The 20,018-nt window shown below is 36.2% G+C and overlaps 1 protein-coding gene across 1 annotated transcript in view; it reads right to left on the reverse strand.

The window, feature by feature from the left end:
* The window catches only part of SEC22A (SEC22 homolog A, vesicle trafficking protein), a 74,494-nt gene that overhangs the window by 25,118 nt on the left and 29,358 nt on the right, over nt 1-20,018 (reverse strand). The window contains exons 4-5 of the mRNA XM_003795076.2: nt 19,306-19,500; nt 5,947-6,062 (exon numbers count right to left, since the gene is read on the reverse strand). Coding sequence (XP_003795124.1) covers nt 5,947-6,062; nt 19,306-19,500 — 311 coding nt within the window. The remainder of the gene's footprint in view (nt 1-5,946; nt 6,063-19,305; nt 19,501-20,018) is intronic.

The following is a 20,018-nucleotide window of genomic DNA, read 5'->3' on the forward strand; positions in this document are numbered from 1 at the left end:
TTGTTGTAATTTGCAATTCCCTAATAACATATGTCGAGCATCTTTTTATATACATATCTGCCATCTGTATCTCTTTGGTGAGGTATCGCTTCAGATCTTTTGCTCATTTTTTTAAATTAAATTTTTTAAGTGAACTATTTGCTTTCTTATGTGAGTTTTTAGAGTGTCTTGATATTTTGGCTTCAAGCTCCTTTATCAGATGTGTTTTTGAACTATTTTCTCTTAGTTTGGGGTTTCTCTTTTCATTCTCTTAACAGTGTCTTTCACAGAGCAGAAATTTTTACCTTCAGTGAAGTCCAACTAATCAATTTTTCTTTCATACATCACGCTTTTGGTGTTATCTAAAAATTCCCTGTCAAACCCAAGGTCACCTAGGTTTTCTCCTGTGTTGTTACCTTTTGTAAGTTATAGGGTTTACACTTATGTTGGTGATGCATCTGGAGTTAACTTATAAAAGACGGTGTAAGATATGTGTCTAGACACATTTTTTTGTATGTGGATATCTATGTGTTCATTTCTTGAAATGACTATCCTTTCTTCATGGAATTGCTTTTGCTCCTTTGTCAAAAATCAGCTGACTACATGTATGTTGTTGTAATTCTGGGCTATTTTATTCCATTGATCTATTTGTCTAATCTTTTACCAATATCACACTATCTTAATTATTGCAGCTTTATATTAAATTAATATATCGCAAATTAAAACAATGAAATAAAGCTTAAAGTCAGATAATGTGAGTCCTCTAACTTTGTTCTTTTTCAGTATTGTTTTGGCTATTCTGGGTGTGAAATAATAATAAAAATGTAACTATGTGCTGCAAAATGATGCTTTAGTCAGCAACAGACCGCATAGACCACAGTGGTCCCATCAGATGAAATACTGTATTTTTACTGTACCTTTTCTATGTTTAGATATGTTCAGATACACAAATAGTTGTCATTATGCTACAGTTGCCTACAGTAGTCAGTACAGTAACATGCTGCACAGGTGTGTAGCCTTGGAGCAATAATCTATACCATATTACCTAAGATTGTAGTAGGCTGCACCATCCAGGTTTGTGTAACATTCTATGAAGTTCAAACAATGACAAAATCGCCTAATGACGTGTTTCTCAGAATGTATTCCCATCATTATGTGACACATGACTATATATAAATTCTACCCCAGTTCCTGATGCAGAGCTCCTAAAACTACCACCAAAGGTGGTAGGAGACTCTTTTTTCCATACTTGGTCTCTGACCCTAGTCCTGTCCTGATACAGAGCTTCTAAGACTTTCATAATTTCCTGAGTGATAGAGGAGTACCTGAAACAGTGACAAGAGCACATTTTGTTCTAATGAGGCAACTCTTTAGAACTTTCAGCCCCATCTCCTTCCTCTGGAGGAGAGAGCAGCTGGAGACTGAGCTAACAGTTGATCATGGCTAAATATTGAGGTCTCACAAAAAGGCTTTTTAACAGACAGGGTTTGGAGAGCTTCTGGGTTGGTGAACATATCCATGCCAGGAGGGTGGTGAATCCCAACCCCATGAGAACAGAAGTTTCTGTGCTTAGGACCCTTCCAGACCTCCATGTACATCTTCATGGCTATTCACCTTTATGCTTTGTAATATACATTATCATAAAGCAGTAAATGTGTTTCCCTGAGTTATGGGAACCACTCTAGTAAATAACTGAACCCAAGGAGGAGGTTGTGGGAACTCTGATGACAGCCAATTGGTCAGAAGCACAGGTGACAATCAGGACTTTCAACTAGAATCTGAACTGGGAGCAATCTTGAAGGACTGAACCCTTACTCTGTGAAGTCGGTGCTAACTCCAGGTATAACAGCATTAGAAGTGACTAGTAGGACACTGAGCTGGTGCTGAGAACTTGGCTGGTGTGGGAAAACTCCCCATACATCCGGTGTTAGAAATGAAGTCCTCAAAGTACTGAGAGTTGTCAGTGAGAGTATACAAGCTTGTTTTTCCCTATTTACTAGATCTATTTGCTTTTCCAAATAAACTTTACAATCATTTTGTCAATATCCACAAAATAACTTGCTGGAATCTGAGTTGGGACTGTATTGAATCTGTAAACCAGGTTGGATAGAAATGACATCTAAACAACATTGAGTCTTCCTCCCTACGACAGAGAATATCTCTCCATTTACTTACATCTCTTTTATCAGAGTTGTATAATTTCCCTCATACAGCTCTTATATATACTGTTAGATTTATTCTGAAGTATCTTTTTTTTGGTGCCAACATAAATGGAATTGTATCTTTAATTTCAAATTTTAATTATTCCTTATAGACATACAGGAAAGCAATTAACTACTGTACATTAACCTTCTATATTCTACAATCATGTCATAATTTATTTTTATTGAGACAAGGTCTTACTCTTGTCACCTGAGTTAGAGTACAGTGGCATCATCTTAGCTCACTGAAACCTCAAACTCCTAGGCTCAAGTGAGCCTCCTGCCTCAGCCTACCAAGTAGCTGGGACAACAGGCACATGCCACCATGCCCAGCTAATTTGTTCTATTTTTACTAGAGATGCAGTCTTGGCTCTTGCTCAGGCTGGTCTTGAACTCCTGCGCTCAAGGGACCATTCTATCTCAGTCTCCCAGAGAGCTAGGATTATAAGTATAAGCCTATTATGACACTTTACGTCATAATTATTAATTCCAGAAATTTTGTTGATTCTTGGGATATTCTATGTAGACAGTCATGTCATGTGTGAACAAGGACAGTTTTGTTTCTTCCTTCTCAATCAGCATACCTTTTATTTCCTTTGCTTATCTTACTGCATTAACTAGAACTTTCAGCAAAATGTCAACCAAGAGTAAGAGGGGACATCCTGCCTTACTCCTGATCTTAGGGGAAAAGCATCTAGTTTCTCACCATTAAGGATGACATTAGCTATATGGTTTTTCTGATAGATGTTCTTTATCAAATTGAGGAAGTTCTCCTCTATTCCTAGTTTGCCACAAGTCTCTTTTTTTTTAATTGTGAAAGGAGGTTGTATTTTGTCAAATATTTTTTCTCTATCTACTGATACGTGATTTTCCATTTTTCTTCTTTAGTTGACATGAGAGATTACATTAATTGATTTCTAATGTTGAACTAGTCTTGCATACCTATGATGAATTCCACTTGGTTGTGGCATATAATTCTTTTTATACACTGCTTGATATAATTTCCTAATATCTTGTTGAGGACTTTGCATCTATGCTCATGAGAGACAATGGTCTATAAAGCTGTCTTCTTATGGCTCGGCGCCTATAGCTCAACCGGCTAAGGCGCCAGCCATGTACACCTAAGGTGGCGGGTTCGAATCCCCAGCCCGGGCCTGCCAACAACAATGACGGCTGCAACCAAAAAATAGCCGGGCGTTGTGGCGGGCGCCTGTGGTCCCAGCTACTTGGGAGGCGGAGGCAGGAGACTCGCTAGAGCCCAGGAGTTGGAGGTTGCTGTGAGCTGTAATGCCATGGCACTCTACCCAGGGGGACAGCTTGAGGCTCTGTCTCAAAAAAAAAAAAAAAAAAAAAAAAGAAAGCTGTCTTCTTAAAAGGTAAACAGGCTGAGAAATCTTAGAGCTATCAGTTACATATAAGTGGTAATTAGTTAATCAGATTATTGTTCTTCTGAAACCTAAAATGGTATCAACTTCAATGAGATTTAAAAAAAAATCACTGATCAGAGAGAAAACATGGAACAGTTAGAGGAATCAAAGTAGGTTTTAGCCAGTTTTAGCATTTCAAAAGCATGAAAAGCTATAGCTCATACTACTTTCCATAGGGTTTAAGTTTTGAATCAGAAGAGGGATAAGGAATGAATTGGCCTTATAGCCTTAGAATATGGGAAGGGGGTGGGAGGGGGAGGTGAGGGGAGTGGATGGGGAGAGGGAGGGAGATTGGTGGGGTCACCTCTATGGTTTATCTTACAAGGGTACAAGTGAATCTTTCTAAAAGCAGAGTATGAATGTTTTAAATCAATAAGAAAATGACATGAAGGTTATGTTAACCAGTTTGATGAGAGTATTTCAAAATGTATATGAAAACAGCACACTGCACCCCATGTACACAGTTATGCTGTAAGAAATAAAAAAAAAAAAAAAAGAATCGGCCTAAGAAGAGGGACAGTGTATCTGAGTCCCTGATAAAAATCATTATTCCTTTTAACGGGTTTTGTGAGATATAATAGCTTATCTGAATTTTAACTTAAAGGTAATGTAGTCTAATCCCTAGATTCCATAACTTATGGATTGTCTCCCAAGTCAGGGATGGCAAGACTCTATGGGTGTTAATGATCTCTCTGCCTAGGCCTACTCCACCAACAAAAAACTATTCAAATACATACACTGCAGTTCTTTCTGCTACACATCCAGCATAACGACAACAAAACAGTATCTTCTTTATCAGCTGTTTGCAGTCAGGAATCTCCAAATTGCCTTTGTTTCTTCTCTTTATCAGGTTGCATAAATGGCTTAACATTGAACTCTTTCTTTTGGAATAAATCTAACCTCACTGGGAGATGGGACAGGAAGGCTGAGGGATGGTAGCCAGCTGTCCTGTGTCTGAAAGGGGGGAGGGGCTGTATCTGTGGGAAAGGGTTTGGAAGAGGAATTGGGATGTTACGGGAAGGCCTATTCATCTCTTCTAGGGAAAGTTCTGGTGCAGAACCTGTGATGTTATCTATTGTTGGCATTATGTGGCTGAATACAAGCATATGATTTCTTAATATTTTGATATTATGCATATCATTTCCTCAAATTTTAGAATTTAAGCTTCCTGAGTAATCACTAATTTCTCCAGATATCTCCAGATATTCTCCAGAAAGACACCCTCTGAGTGTTCCCCAAACTAACAGCAATTTTAAAACAGAATACAAAGTGAGTTAAATGGGTTTTTACAAATGGTATTCTGAGCTTAATGCTGACAACAAAATGAGGACAAATTCATAAGAACTCTTCAAAGTGAGTAGAAACAAGGGAAAGGAAAGCTGTGCAGTCTCAAATGTGCTAAATTTTAAGAAAGGAAATTTCAAAAAGCTTACAAAAGGAATAAGGGAAAAAGAATCAGTGTGTATGGTATGCATAGCATGCTCACTCTTGCACGCCCTCTCTCTCTCTCTATATATATATATATATATATATGTGTATATATATATATTTTAAGACAGAGTCTCATTCTGTCATCCAGGTTGGAGTGCAGTGGTGCAGTCATAGCTCACTGTGGGCCCTGCACTGCTGGCCTCAAGCAATTCTCCATCTCAGCCTCCTAAAGTGCTGTGATTATGGGTGACAGCCACTGCGCCAAACAAAAATTAGTATATTTTGATAGCTACAATTTCTGGAAGAAATTCCACTAGAAAACAAAATAGTTGGCAATATCTGAAGAAATTAGTGATTACCCAGGGAGCTCAAATTCTAAAAGGTCACAAGAAAAAGAAAAGGAAAAGAGGCAGATAACTAAGAAAGAATACGCAGAAGTGGGACAAAACACTAACACATGTTCACTCTTCATTCTTCCATCCTGCTTCCACCTGCTCAGATCCTTTCTAGGGCAGCTCAGCCCTCCTCCACAAGATCTTCTTCTCTAATCCTGACTCGAACTAACCTCTCCTCTTCCCAATTCTGTGTAATTGGCAATTATTCATAGACTTCTTTGCCTCCCCAATTCAATGTTAAGTTGTGAGACTGCTGGGCCCATATCTTGGTGACCCTAGAACTCCTATAAACACTGCTTCCTAAAAAGCAGATGATAAGTAAACGTGCTGATAAAGTCAAAGAAGCTAACCAGAAATCAGAGTTTTTAGAAGAATGGAGACTAGGGTAGGTATAAAAAACACAGATTTTGAGCATACATAAGTTGTACTAACGCCCAATCCAATTCAAATCAATTATGTAACAAGTAGAATGAATAGGTACAGTCACCTAGAATTGCAAAAATAGCACAATACCTGCAGGAGACTTTCTATGGCATGAAAGCCGCGAATTAAATTCAGAGCTCCACATAAAAGACTAAGGATAAATGCCACAATCCCTGACAGAGTTGCTGGTTCCAGTCGCTGGTGAGCTAGAAAATAAAAGAAATAGTCAGAAATGAACACCAGTATCTCACATAGCTGAACTTACATAAAATAACAATTCATTTCTTAATTTAAAGGGGTCAAACAGACTAATCTTCTTAAAATTAGACAATATATTTTCATAATTAAATATTCTTTTAAAATGAAAAATGTTTGACAACATAAAAACTTCATTCTCCTGAACTTAAACGAAATTAACTTCTTTTTTTCCTACATTTTTAACAAAGGCATATAACATTTGGAATGGATAGCAGTCAGGAACGCTCACAACCTAATAGTAAATCATTTAGGAAAAAACTTACTGCCTAATGATGTCTGCAGTTTGCAAGTAGGTGCAAATATTTGCAAAGGTGACTTTGCTTAGAAATTCATAATTCCTACTTTTTCTGAAAACGCTTAGAAAACATTTTTAAGGACAAACATAGCTAGCTTTTAAGCAAAACTCTCCCTTATTTGGGTTTCAGGGCTATAAATACCATGGGATATGTGTGAAAGCTCAAATATAATCAATAATCTGAACTCTACAACAGAACAAAACCTTATAGCTATGAAATTCCTGAACCTCTGAATAACACTTGAAGGTAGATGTGATAAAACTCCAATTGAAGAAGTGACCATTTTATCTTTAAAAATACATCCCCCAATCTTTCAGGGCATCTGCAGCATAAGACATTCAGTCACACAAAAATTTCCCTTGATCATCATCTTGTGCTTAATAGAATTAACAATGGAGTCTACGCGAAAACACAAAACCAAATACATAATTGCCTAGACCTCAAAAGAGAGACAGAAGGAAAGAGAGGACCAGGGAGTCACATTTAGATTATTTTATTTAAAGCAGTGAAGTGTAAAAGCCCCAACAATGAAGTTAATGAGGTGGAACATTAATGTAAAAAAGGGCTTAAATCTTTGCAACTTATATTCAGCCATTACAGCAGAAAACCTTCCCTGAACAGTTTATTAAAAAAACCTCCACATATCAAAAAAAGGATTTGCTCTCCAAGTTCAGCAAAAAATTGCTAATACAGGATAATATCCTCTTAAATTTCTTTGGTGTTCAAACCTAGTCTCTCAACCTATTTCCTTAAAATTTAATATAAAAATAGAAAAGTAAATGTCTTTATTAAGTATTGCTACAAAGTTTTATAGCAGTAGAGAAAAAATTTTCACAATTTTAAAATCTCCCCAAGTGATCTATCAATTAATCATGTTTTGTAGCCTCCCTTTCCTCTCCTCAGTAGTTAAGGGAGAACTGGCCTCTTAAAAAAAAAAGAAATCCTCAATATGGATCTCAAAAATAAAACCAACCTAGCAACTGACCAGACTATATAAATTACACTTCTCAAGTATGTAAAACAAGCTTACCTTATGAAAAAATCCCAAATAATATCCTGCATTATAACTAATAAACCTTAGCTTTTTACAGCCAAGTAAGGTGTGGCCATTCTTTAATGGAAAAACATTACCATTTTAATGTGTTCCTGAATACCTACTTAAGAAATGAATAATACATTTATATAATTAAGTATCTGTTAAGTTTCTAACATTTGCCTCTTGGCCTCAGAACACTCTCTTTATAATAGTATACCATTTATTAATTAATTATTTCAAAATTGCCAAGATATATTTAAAGCCATAAAAGCAAATGATAAGCCTCCTTTAACAAGAACAAGGTAGACACTGTGCTGAAGGACAGGCTGGCACTGTGCCAAACCCCTGTGGGAAAGAAATTCTAAAGAAGAGATGCTCTCCTTCCACCCACTTCCCAGGACCTTTGAGAATGCTTATCAAGAGAACATTCCATCTTCCACACAACACAAAAGGGTAATATTCCTTAAAGAATATTAATGTTTTATGCTATATATATATTTTACCTCAGCAAAACCGATTTTAGACCCACTGTTATGCTTACTGCACACTTCAATTTGGCAACATGCTAGGTACTACGAGGTATGCAGTACATTTAGAACAATAACAAAATGAACACGGGGGCATTATTAGTAACTTTGTTTGGCTCAAAGAGATGTTTGTGAAGAGTAGAGAGAAATAAGGTCAGAAAGGGAGGCTGAAGCAAAAATTAACAGACGTCTGAAATTCTAGCCTAGGAATTACGGGAAATGAGACAATGGGGAACCACTGCAGCACAAGAGATTGATAGGATTTTTTTTTTTTTTGAGACAGAGCCTCAAGCTGTCCCCCTGGGTAGAGTGCTATGGCATTACAGCTCACAGCAACCTCCAACTCCTGGGCTCAAGCGAGTCTCCTGCCTCCGCCTCCCAAGTAGCTGGGACCACAGGTGCCCGCCACAACGCCCAGCTATTTTTTGGTTGCAGCCATCATTGTTGTTTGGCGGGTCCGGGCTGGGGATTCGAACCTGCCACCTTAGGTGTATGTGGCTGGCGCCTTAGCCGGTTGAGCTATAGGCGCTGAGCCGAGATTGATAGGATTAAGGCTACCCTTAAAGATATCAATCTATTAATGGATTGTAAAGAGATCAAAAGTAGGGAGAGAGAAGTAATGTTTTCTGAGTGCCTTCTTACTAGGCACACACAGTCCCATTTATCTTTCAAAATGAGGTACTTCATGAGGTCAGGATGACTAACGTCTCTGGACTTGAACTTTCATCATCTATAAATTGAGGTTAAATAATTTGCTAAGTCAAACAGCCAGTAAGGGCCATCTTCCCAATTAGCACTTGGGCCTGTCTGACTGCAAACCCATTTGCTTTTTATAATTCTACAATAGGGAGTTCATGAGAGAGTCACTGCAGAAACTGACTGAAATTGGGGCCTGAATTAAGACAGTCACAGTAGAAACAGGAAAAAAAGACATGAGAGATTATGGAGGTTAAAACTATTAGGTGTGGCAATTGGGGAAATGTGGGAAACAAAAGAGAAAAAAATAAAAGAAAATGTTGGAGTTTTACATCTGGGTGACTAGGGCTAGTGACAAACCTATAGAAAGAAAGTTAGGCCTAGTCAAAAATGGGGACATTGTAAACATCTCAAATTTGAGGGGATGGTGAGGCATGTTTAACAAGCAACTGAAGAAAAGAACAGCAATAGAGCTAGAGAAACAGATACGTTCTGCATCTAAAGGGAAGGGTTTAAATGAGATTACCAAGGGAATAAGTAGATCAAGGGCAAACCTTCAGTAAATACTGCCATAGGGAAAGGAGGAGTCAAGAAGCCAGACTTAGAGAACAAACAATAAAGAGCCGCAGAAACCCAGGAAGGGGAGACCATCAAGAAGAACAACATGGCTAACGGTGCCTATACCCAGGTCAAAGAACATCTGAACATAAATTGACCAGGTGATAATTGGCAACTCCTTTCATAAAATAGTTTGAGAAAAGTGGTTTATGGTAAATTTCAGACTACTGCAGTTAAAGGAGAGAAAAACAGTATGAAAACTTAACAGAGATAATAGGATTGAGAAAATAATTCTTTTTCCCCCACAATGTGAGCAAGACGAAAACTTGAATATATTTATATTTGTGGAATGAAATAATTCAGTGAAAATAAAGCAGAAGAGTCAAGAAAAATAAAAAATAATTGATGAAGTTTAGTCCACAACAGTCATTATGAAGATTCTAAACCTCAAACTTGATAATACCACAGTGCCTATCCTGCCAGTCAAAGGCCAAGTTCAAAAGGTACAATCATTCAAAGATGCCTAAAATGTCTGGAGGAAGAGCCTTCAGGACAAAGAAATTTCAGGTCAGTTCCATCTAAATGAGCATAATTTATGATTAAAGTATGACTGAATGAGTCTAACATTCTGGCACAAAACACAACTATTCTTTTCACCAGGGCAGACTGACTTTTCACCACCACCTGCAAAAAGCATGAATATCCCTCAAGGCCCCAAGACCTAAAAGCAGTACGTCCTTCTTACCTCTTTTGGAGCATGTATCACATTCTACCTTGTACCTGGGTCATTACAAAAGTTTTGAGATACACTAAAATCAAGAAACATAAAATTTGCATGGATGGAAACAAATGAAGCCCTCCCAGCAACAACGATAAGACACACAAACTGAAACCTGCACAGGTGAATCAGAAAGGACTGTTAACTGTGTTTCCTGAAAGTGAAATAATGGACTGTTATAGTCTATATAGTCTGTCTCAAAACTTTCATAGTGACCTAAGTATTTTATTCATTGGACTATATTTCTTTTTGAGAGCAGTTAATGTGTTTACATCTTATACTATTGTTTACATATATTTGAATTTTCAATAGATAGTTTAGAAAATGAAACAAAAAATAAAAGCAGAATTTTAATACAATGTTAATGTTATAATGTTAATATACTGACTGCACGATGGACATCTGTAGACTTCAGAAAATAGTAAGTATGGCAAAATAAAAATATTCATGCCAGGCTTGGCACCTGTAGCACAATGGTTACGATGCCAGCCACATACACTGAGGCTGGTGGGTTCCAACCCGGCCCGGGCCAGATAAACAACAATGACAACTGCAACAAAAAATAGCCGGGTGTTGTGGCGGGCTCCTATAGTCCCAGTTATTTGGGAAGCTGAGGCAAGAGAATCACTTACACCCAAGAGTTTGAGGTTGCTGTGAGTTGTGACATCATAGCACTCTACTGAGGGCGACATAGTGAGACTGTGTCTCAAAAAAAAAAAAAAAAAGAAAACATGCCTAATTAAAAAAATAAAACAAAAAATAAGATATTATGATAGAGAAAAGCAAATAAATAATTTTATTAGAAATTCTAAAACAGAAAAACATACTTTAACTTGAAGACTACAGAAAATATTATGTAGGCTTGGTCTATATTAAAAGTTTAATTTTAAAACAAGTTACAGTTGGGAATTACATCCAAAATTTCTCTTTCTTAAAGCATTAACAGATAGCAGATTCTCCCCATTTTCCAAGTGTCCATTGTTTGGTGATCCAGGATACCACTGCAGTCTACTGGTCACAGTGGGACTTAAAGAAGTCAGGTAATATGTAGTTTCCAACAAGTCCATCTTCTGGTAAGTCAAGTTGGATCTCTCACCCCCAATTAAAATTGTACTCCTAAGTGTATATGTTAATGGGCAGATGGCCTTTATAACATTGACTTCCATACCTATGGAATTAGAACTATTAGAGAAGGAAGAGCCAAAGGAAGTTCTGGAGCTCTCCCAACCCAAACATCATCAAAATATTTACTAATCCCTAAGGTAGCTGCAGAGATCAGCACCACTATCCAAGGCTTAAAAGATGTGTAGGTAGTGAGTGATTCCTATTATATTCCCATTTAATAAACTCTGATTTATTATAGGTCCCCCAAATGGGTGTGTCTTAGAGGATGACAGATTATTATAGGTTCCAACTGCATGTGCTTTTCCAGATGTAGTCTCCTTATGGAACAATCAATTCATTTCCTAACATGCAGGTACTAACTTGATAACTTCACCCCCTCATCCTACTGTGTTTCCCTGAAAATAAGACACTGTCTTATATTTATTTTTTCTCAAGACGACATGCTAGGGCTTATTTTCAGGGGATGTCTTATTTTTCTTAAGTATTATACAACAATCTACATTTATTCAAATACAGTTAAGTCATCTTCTTCTGGAACCTGACAGGGGGAGCTGACCCTGTTGGTGGGGCTGGCACTAGTGATGTGTGAACTCCTTTCCCTTAGCCATTCTCACGTGCGCAATAGGATGCCTGCAACCATGGTTACCACATGCACACCCATGTAAGTGCCAACAGCTCGGAGAAAGGAGCTGTGTCAGATAAAAGATATTCCAGTCTTCCTTACCACTCTGTGCAGAAATGCATGGTGTGGCTATGCAGATACGCTGCATAGCCATGCCCATCACTAGGTCTTATTATTGGGTTAGGGCTTATATTTAACAAATGCATAGAAATCCTGCTAGGGCTTATTTTGGGGATAGGTCTTATTTGGGGGGAAACACGGTAATAGAGAAATTCAGAAGCATTTTACTTTTATCTGATAGAGACATCATTGTATTTATCATATTGCCATGAGGTTATACTAACTCTGTGCCAGAGATTAGTCAATAGCAGAGGTTGGCAAAATTGGGTTGGCCCAAAGGCCAAATTCAAATCACCACCTATTTTTTGTAAATAAAATCTTATTGAAACACAGTCTCAACCATTCTTTTATCTAATGTCTATGGCTATTTTCAGGTGTGATACCAGCAGAGACTACACAGCCTGCAAAATCTAAAGATTAAAATGCTTACTCTGCTAAGATCAGGCTCAGGAACAACACAAGGATATTCTTGCAACTTCATTCTTTCAAAATTCTTTGTAAGCATAGAAGTCTATATTTGCAGTTTATATGTATTTTCTTTCATTCTTTAGGAGATATCATTAAGTTGTCTTCTGGCTTCCAGTGCTTCTATCAGATCTAGTGTGTAAGTTTGTTTTTGAGGGCTGTGTTCATGTTGTAGTCTCTTAAAGTGTTTAGCTGTTTGCCAACATTCTGTTTTCAAAATCTTATTGTAGACATAATCTGAATCTTATGCAACTATCTTATCCCAAGAAAGATACTTGTTTCCTTCTGTCAGGATCTTTGCAGCATGAGCATAGGAATCCTTTCACTACAGAGGAAAATATGGCTCAAAACTGAGTTACAGTCCCTATAAAGGCCAGTGTACTTAAATTCACCCATATTCCTTGGGTGTAGAAATCTATGGTCCTAACCCAAAGCCTAGGGGGTTACTTAAAAGGTTCATCACCTTGATAGGCCATGTTCTCTAGTTCTATCTCCCTAGTCTTGAAAAACCGTCAGATTCTCCCTTCAGAATTGGTAAAAACATCAAAGGGAAAGTAACTCTACATACTAGGCTCATCTCCTTGGGCCTCCATCCTCATCAGCATCCCAGTAATTTTTTTTTTGAGACAGTCTCACTGTCACCCTGGGTAGAGTATCATGGCATCATAGCTCACAGCAACCTCCAACTCTTGGGCTCAAGAGATCCTCTTGCCTCAGTTTTTCTATTTTTCATAGAGACAGGGTCATTTTGCTCAGGCTGGTTTTAACTCGTGAACCCAAGCAATCCACCTGCCTCGGCCTCCCAGGGTGTTAGGATTACAGGCATGAGCCACCACACCCAGCCATCCCAATAATTCTTAATAATGAATGTTACTGGATCTCCAAAGACTGCAGGAAAATTATGTGTAATTAAATTCTATATTATATTAGACCTATATTAGACCTATATTCATTAATCTACTCATCTCATCTTTTCTACATATACACAGTGGGACTGGTCTGAACTGCTTATTCCATCACTCCTGGAACTGAAAGCCTTCAAAGTAATAATTCCTTCATTTTTAATGATTTTAAAATTAGAAATATCTACATTCAATAAAATTCACTTTTTTAAAGTACGGAATTTAGAAGCTTTTAGTATGCGCGCAGAGTTGTCCAACAGTCATAAATATCTAATCCCATCACATTTTCATCACCCCCAAAAGAAACTCCATACCCATTAGTAGTAGTCATTGACTATATCCCTCTAACCCTCCAGAGCTCCTGGCAACCACTAATTTACTTTCTATCTAAGTCAGCCTATTCTGAACATTTTATATAAATGAACTTATTAATACATGGCCTTTTGTATCTGGTTTCTTTCCCTTAACATGTTTTTAAGGTTCATCCATGCCATACAATGAGTTAGTACTTCATTCCTTTTTTATTACTTTATATTCTATTACATAAATATACCATACTTTGTTTATTCATTCACCAGCTGATGCCAGTTGAATTGTTTCCCCTTTTCAGCTGTTACAAATAATGTTGCTCTTGATGAATTATTCTAAATAATGCTACATTAATGTACTCATTTTGTGTAGATACATGTTTTCATTTGCCTGGGGAATATATTAATACCTAAGAATAGAATTGCTGGGTCACATGGTTGCTCTGCTTAACTTTTTGGAGAATTTCCAAACTATTTTCCAAAGTGATTGCAGTTTTACAATCCCACTGGCAATGTATGAGGGTTCCAATTTCTCTATATCCTTGTCAACACTTCCTATTATCTGGTGGTTGTTGTTTTTTAACCTATCCTAGCAGGTATGAAGTGGCATCTCCTATAGTTTTGCTTTGCATTTCTCTAATGACCAATGATGTTAAGCATCTTTTCACGTGTTAATTAGCCAGCTGTACAACTTCTTTGTAGAAATACCTATTCTAATCCTTTTCCCATTTTTAGATTGGATTATTTGTCTTTTTATCATTGAACTGTAAGAATTACTTACATATTCACACATTAGCCCCTTACCAGATATATGACTTGTAAATATTTTCTCTCATTCTGTGAGTTGTCTTTTCACTTTCTTCATAGTATCCATTAAAGAACAAAGTTTTAAATTTTGAGCCAGATGCAAGTAGCATACTACTCTGGAGGCTGAGGTGGAAGGTAGCTTGAACCTAGGAATCTGAGAACAACCTAGTGAGGCCCTGCCTCCAAAAAGAGATTTTAATTTTGATGAAGTCTACTTTATCTATTTTTTTCTTTTTTTACTTGTGCTTTAGGTATCAAATCTAAAAAACCTAATACATGATTACAAAGATTTACAATTAGATTTTTGGCTAAGAGTTTTACGGTTTTAGCTGTTCAACTTAGGTCTTTGATCCATTTTAGAGGTAAGTTGTGAAGGAGGGCAACAACTTCATCCTTCTGCATGTGAATATAAAAGCTGTCACAGCACCATTTGCTGAAAAGGCCATTTCTTGGCATCTTCATCAAAAATTAGTTAACCAGAATGAAAGGGTTTATTTCTGTACTGTTGCTTCTGATCTGTTGATCTGTATGTCTGTCCTTAAACTAGACCCACACAGCTATGATTACTGTTGCTTGGTAGTAAGTTTGGAAGTATGGGTCCTCCAACTCTGTTCTTTTCCAAGATTATTTTGGCTATTCTCCATCTTTTGCATTTCCATATGAATTTTAGGATCAGTTTGTCAATTTCTGAAAAAAGATAGCTGGGATTTTCATAGAAATTATGTAGAATCTGTATATCAATTTGGGGGTACAACCATTTTAACAATATTCTTTCAATCCATAAAACATGAGACTATTTTCCATTAATTTAGGTCTTAATGTCTTTCAATGATATTTTGGCAGTTTCACTGTATAGGATCTTCTCAATTTCATTTTCAGATTGTTCATTGCTAGTAATAGAATACAACTGATTTTTGTATACTAATTTTATACCCTGCAACCTCAATGAACTTATTGGTTCAAATAGTTTTTCAGTGGATTCCTTACAATTTTTACATAACAGATGTCATACGTGAAGAGATTTATTCATTCACAATCCAGATGCCTTTTATTTATTGTCCTTGCCCATCTGACCTGGCTAGAATCTCTGGTATACTGTGGAGTCAAAGTAGAACGGAGCAAAAACCACCATCCTTATCTTTGAAATTCTTTTTTTTTTTTTTTTTTTTTTTGCAGTTTTTGGCCAGGGTCAGGTTTGAACCCACCACCTCTGGTATATGGGGCTGGCGCCACATATACCCCTTGAACCACAGACGCCACCCCCAATCATCCTTATCTTATGCCCAGATCTGAAGAAACATGTTAGCTGTGAGATTTTCACAGATGTCCTTTATTAGGCAGAGGAAGTTCCCTTCTATTCCTTATTTTTTGAGTGTTCTTTTTAATCATAAAAAGCTACTTAATTTTGTCAAATGCTTTTTTTGTATCTGTTGAGATAATCATGTTTTTTTTTTATCCTATCAGTATCTTTGTAAAAATACTTTGACTTTCAGTCTGTTTGTACCTTGAATTGAAGGTATGTCTTCTGAAGAAAGTATATATACTTGAATCTCTTGTTTTTATTTCTAATCCAGTCTTAGAATCTCTGCCTTTTGGCTAGATTATTTAAATATTCATACTTGTAAGATCCATTCACATGTCATTATTGATTTAGTGGGTTTAATCTGTTATTTACTTTTTTCCTATACATGTCTTTTTATTTTGCTTTACCTCTCCTTCATGGTTTTCATTTGCATTAAGTGGATATTTTATGTTGCAATATTTTAATATAGTTAATAATTTTCACTACTTTTTGAGTTATCTGCTTTGGAATGCTATAGGCTTACTATATACATCTTAGAAGAAACAACTTCAGATTTATGTTAACATAAGTTAATTCTAGTTAACATAAAGTTAATTAACATAAGTTAATTCTAGCAAGCTACAGAAACATCATTCCTATACAGCTCTATTCTCTTTCTTCCCTTTTTTTGATATTGTTGTTATACATATAATCAAACAGCACGAACTCCAAAATACTTTGTTATAATTATTACTTTACATAACATCTTTTATGCCTTTTAAAGATACAAGAGAAGAAAAGACAGTAGTTATGCATTTATAGATTTTGTTAACATTAATCTTTTTATTTCTGGCTCTCTCCATTTGTTCCTCGTGTGAATTTAAATTACCATCTCAAGTAAATTCCTTAGCCCAATATAGTTTTGCTACCACCCACCCATCTCCTTTGTGCTATTATTAAAAAATACATTCCATTACATATATTACCTGACATTATAGGCCCCCAAATACATTATATATGTATTGTTTTATATAATTTCTTTTTAAATCAGATAAAAGAGGAAAAGAAAAAAATGCATTTTTACTATCTCTTATAATTACTTAATTACTTTTATCATTGCTCTTTATTTTTTCATGTGGATTCAAATTACTGTCTGGAGTCACTTGCTTTCAGGCTAAAGAACTTCCTTTAAGGCTCAGCGCCTGTGGCTCAGGTGGCTAAGGCGCCGGCCACATACACCTAAGGTGGCGGGTTCGAATCCAGCCAGGGCCCGCCAAACAACAATGATGGCTGCAACCAAAAAATAGCCGGGTGTTGTGGCGGGCGCCTGTGGTCCTAGCTACTTGGGAGGCAGAGGCAGGAGACTCGCTTGAGCCCACGAGTTGGAGATTGCTGTGAGCTGTGATGCCACTGTACTCTACCCAGGGGGACAGCTTGAGGCTCTGTCTCAAAAAAAAAAAAAAAAAAAAAAAAGAATTTCCTTTATTATTTGAGTCTACTAGCAAAGAATTCTCTCATCTTTCATTTACCTGCCATTTGCCATTGTTGGATTGCTTGTCTTTATTTTGCCTTCAGTTTTTGAAAGATAGCTTAGATGGACATAAGATTCTTAGTTGACAGTTCTTTCTTCTTTGTGCACTTTATACATATTAGTCAATTGCTTTCGTAGTTGCTACTGTTTCTACTGAGAAGTCAGAGTTCCCTTTAAGTAATGAGTTAAATTTTTGTTGCTGCTTTCAGGATCTTCTCCTTGTCTTTGGCTTTGGCATTTTTACTATGGTTCACCTGTTTGTGGATCTCATACATATCCTACATGGAGTTCACTGAGCTTTCTGTAAGAGTAGATCAATGTTTTTCAGTAAACTTAGGAATGTTTCAGCCATTATTTCTTCAAATACTTCTGGCTCCTTTGTCTCTCCCCTCACCTTCTGGAATCCCATCTCATGTATGTTGACATGATTACTAATTTCCCATTTTTCTGAGGTTCCATTTCTATTCATTTTTTCTTATTCTTTTTTCTCTCCATTCTTTGCATTATGTGATCTCTAGCAATCTACCTTCAATTTTGTTCTTTTCTTTCTTCTTTTCCTTTTTTTTTGTTGAGACAAGGTCTTGCTTTGTCACCATGGCTAGAGTGCAGTGGCATCATCGTAGTTCACTGTAATCTCAAACTCCTAGATTCAAGTGATCCTCCTGCCTCAGCCTCCTGAGTAGCTGAACTACAGGCACATGCCACCATCTCCAGCTAATTTTTTCTATTTTTAGTAAAGATGGGGTCTTGCTGTTGCTCAGGTTACTCCTGAGTTCAAGCCCTCCTCCCATCTCAACCTCCCAGAGTGCTAGGACTACAGATGTGACCCACCACACCCAGCTTAATTCCTTCCTCTGCCAGTTCAAGTGTATAGTTTTGAGCCCTAATGAATTTTCATTAATTGAATTTCTGAATTCCAGAATTTCATTTTGTTCTTTTATTATCATTTCTATCTACTTACTGATATTGTCTATTTGAGCGACATTACTTTCTTTTACTTCTTCAATTGTGGTTTTCGTTTTTCAACACAATTATAACAACTCCTCTTAAGTCCCTGTCTGTTACATCTGACATCTGGTCATTCTCCAAGGTAGTTTCTGTTGTCTTTTTTTCCTCTATGTATATTTCATACTTACGTGTTTCTTTCCACACCTTATAATTTTTTATTGAAAACTAAACATTTTAGATAATATATTGTATAATCTGCATACTAGTCTATCCTCCCCCTGCCTTTGGATTGTAATAGTTATTTGCTTGATTACTTATTTAGTGGCTGGTTGGATTATTTCAGTGAAATTTGTTTCCCTCTTCTCCCACATTTGTAGTAACCAAACCAAATTTGAAGTGTTATGTTCAGTTCACATTTAAGGACTACTAGCAAATTAAAGCATGTACAGAATATGCTTCTAGGATGGGGAGGATGTGAAAATGTCATAGACAAAAAGTGTAAAAGAACTTAAGATATTTTAAATAAAGTAGATTAGGAAGTTAAGGATACATAGTCACTGACTTAACTGTTCTGGTTTAGCTGAAGTACAGGAGAAAGAGATCACAGAACTGAGACAGCCTGGTAGGCATTATAAGGAAGCAGTCCTTAGCTCAGTATATAAGAAACAATTTTTTAAACAAGCAGTCCAACAATGGCAAATGCCACCTTATAAAATGAAATGTCCATTTTTAAGCAAAAGTTTACATCCTCTCACAACTGTTGAGGTTGGTATTCAATCTTCGGAAGGGGAGGTTTGAAAAGATGATTACTGACGTCTTTACATTTTTTGTGGCAATCAAGAACACTAGCCTTAAATGTAACCTTTTTGACATAATGCACAGCACTTCACATGCATATAAATAGATAATACAAAAACACTGTTTTTCATTTCTCAAAAAAATGTATACAAATAAACCTTTTTAAATGTTTTTCTAGTAAAGGTATCTCTGTGATTATTATTTGAAAGTATTTTCCTGATTAGTCATGTATCTGGTAGCTTACTTTATAACCCCCAAGAGAAAGGATTGCTTTGAACTTCTATATTCTCTCACATACTTGATTTAAAGTATTAGAATAAAATAATTCATTTTCAAGAGTTTTTCAGTTCTTACAAAAATTTTTAATAAAATAATTGAGATCCAGAACTCACCAGAAGAAATCTTACCAGCACCTTTACAGTCAACAGAAAATGCAGATGTGACTCCATTGGCCGACCCCAATTCACACATGGAAATTTGGTAAGGGGGCCTCAGCTTGATTTCCATCTGCATGTCAGAGAGATTTATCTTTGTCGAAAGAGACCTGGGATTATTATATCGCTGCTTGGTCCTCTGAATGAAGTTATCTATGTAAGATAAAAAATAAATTTCCTTGCAATCATTTGTTAATTAAATCATTGAGACTATGATGTTTATAGACAGTAAATTTTATAGATGAACAGTGTGTTATTCAAAACTGTTCAATTTATCAGAGAGCATTTCAATATTACTTGTGTTTAATAGCTAATACATCATGGCGTTATCAGTTTTACACTCTATAAATTAGTGATTATAAATAAACTAAGGAAGGGTTTAATGCTGCCTGAGTATAACTATTATATCTAGTTAAAGATATTAAAGAATTAAACAAATAAGAGCTTTTGCTTTAAACCAGTCATACTTTTTATGGAAATTCTTATGAAATATTAAATCTGTCAGATTTTCTGGTTGCAATTAAATAACTGCATACATGTTAAGTTACATGCTTTTATAAATCAGTTTTCTTTTTATTGTTTATACCATTTGAATGTACATTTTAAAGACTAAATTAAGTTAAACCAATAAAAGATATTTCCTAAATATTTTCCATGTAAAATTTTATTTT

The sequence above is a fragment of the Otolemur garnettii genome, unplaced genomic scaffold, assembly GCF_000181295.1.
Source record: "Otolemur garnettii isolate 467f Iridium unplaced genomic scaffold, OtoGar3 scaffold00089, whole genome shotgun sequence".
Taxonomy (NCBI): domain Eukaryota; kingdom Metazoa; phylum Chordata; class Mammalia; order Primates; family Galagidae; genus Otolemur; species Otolemur garnettii.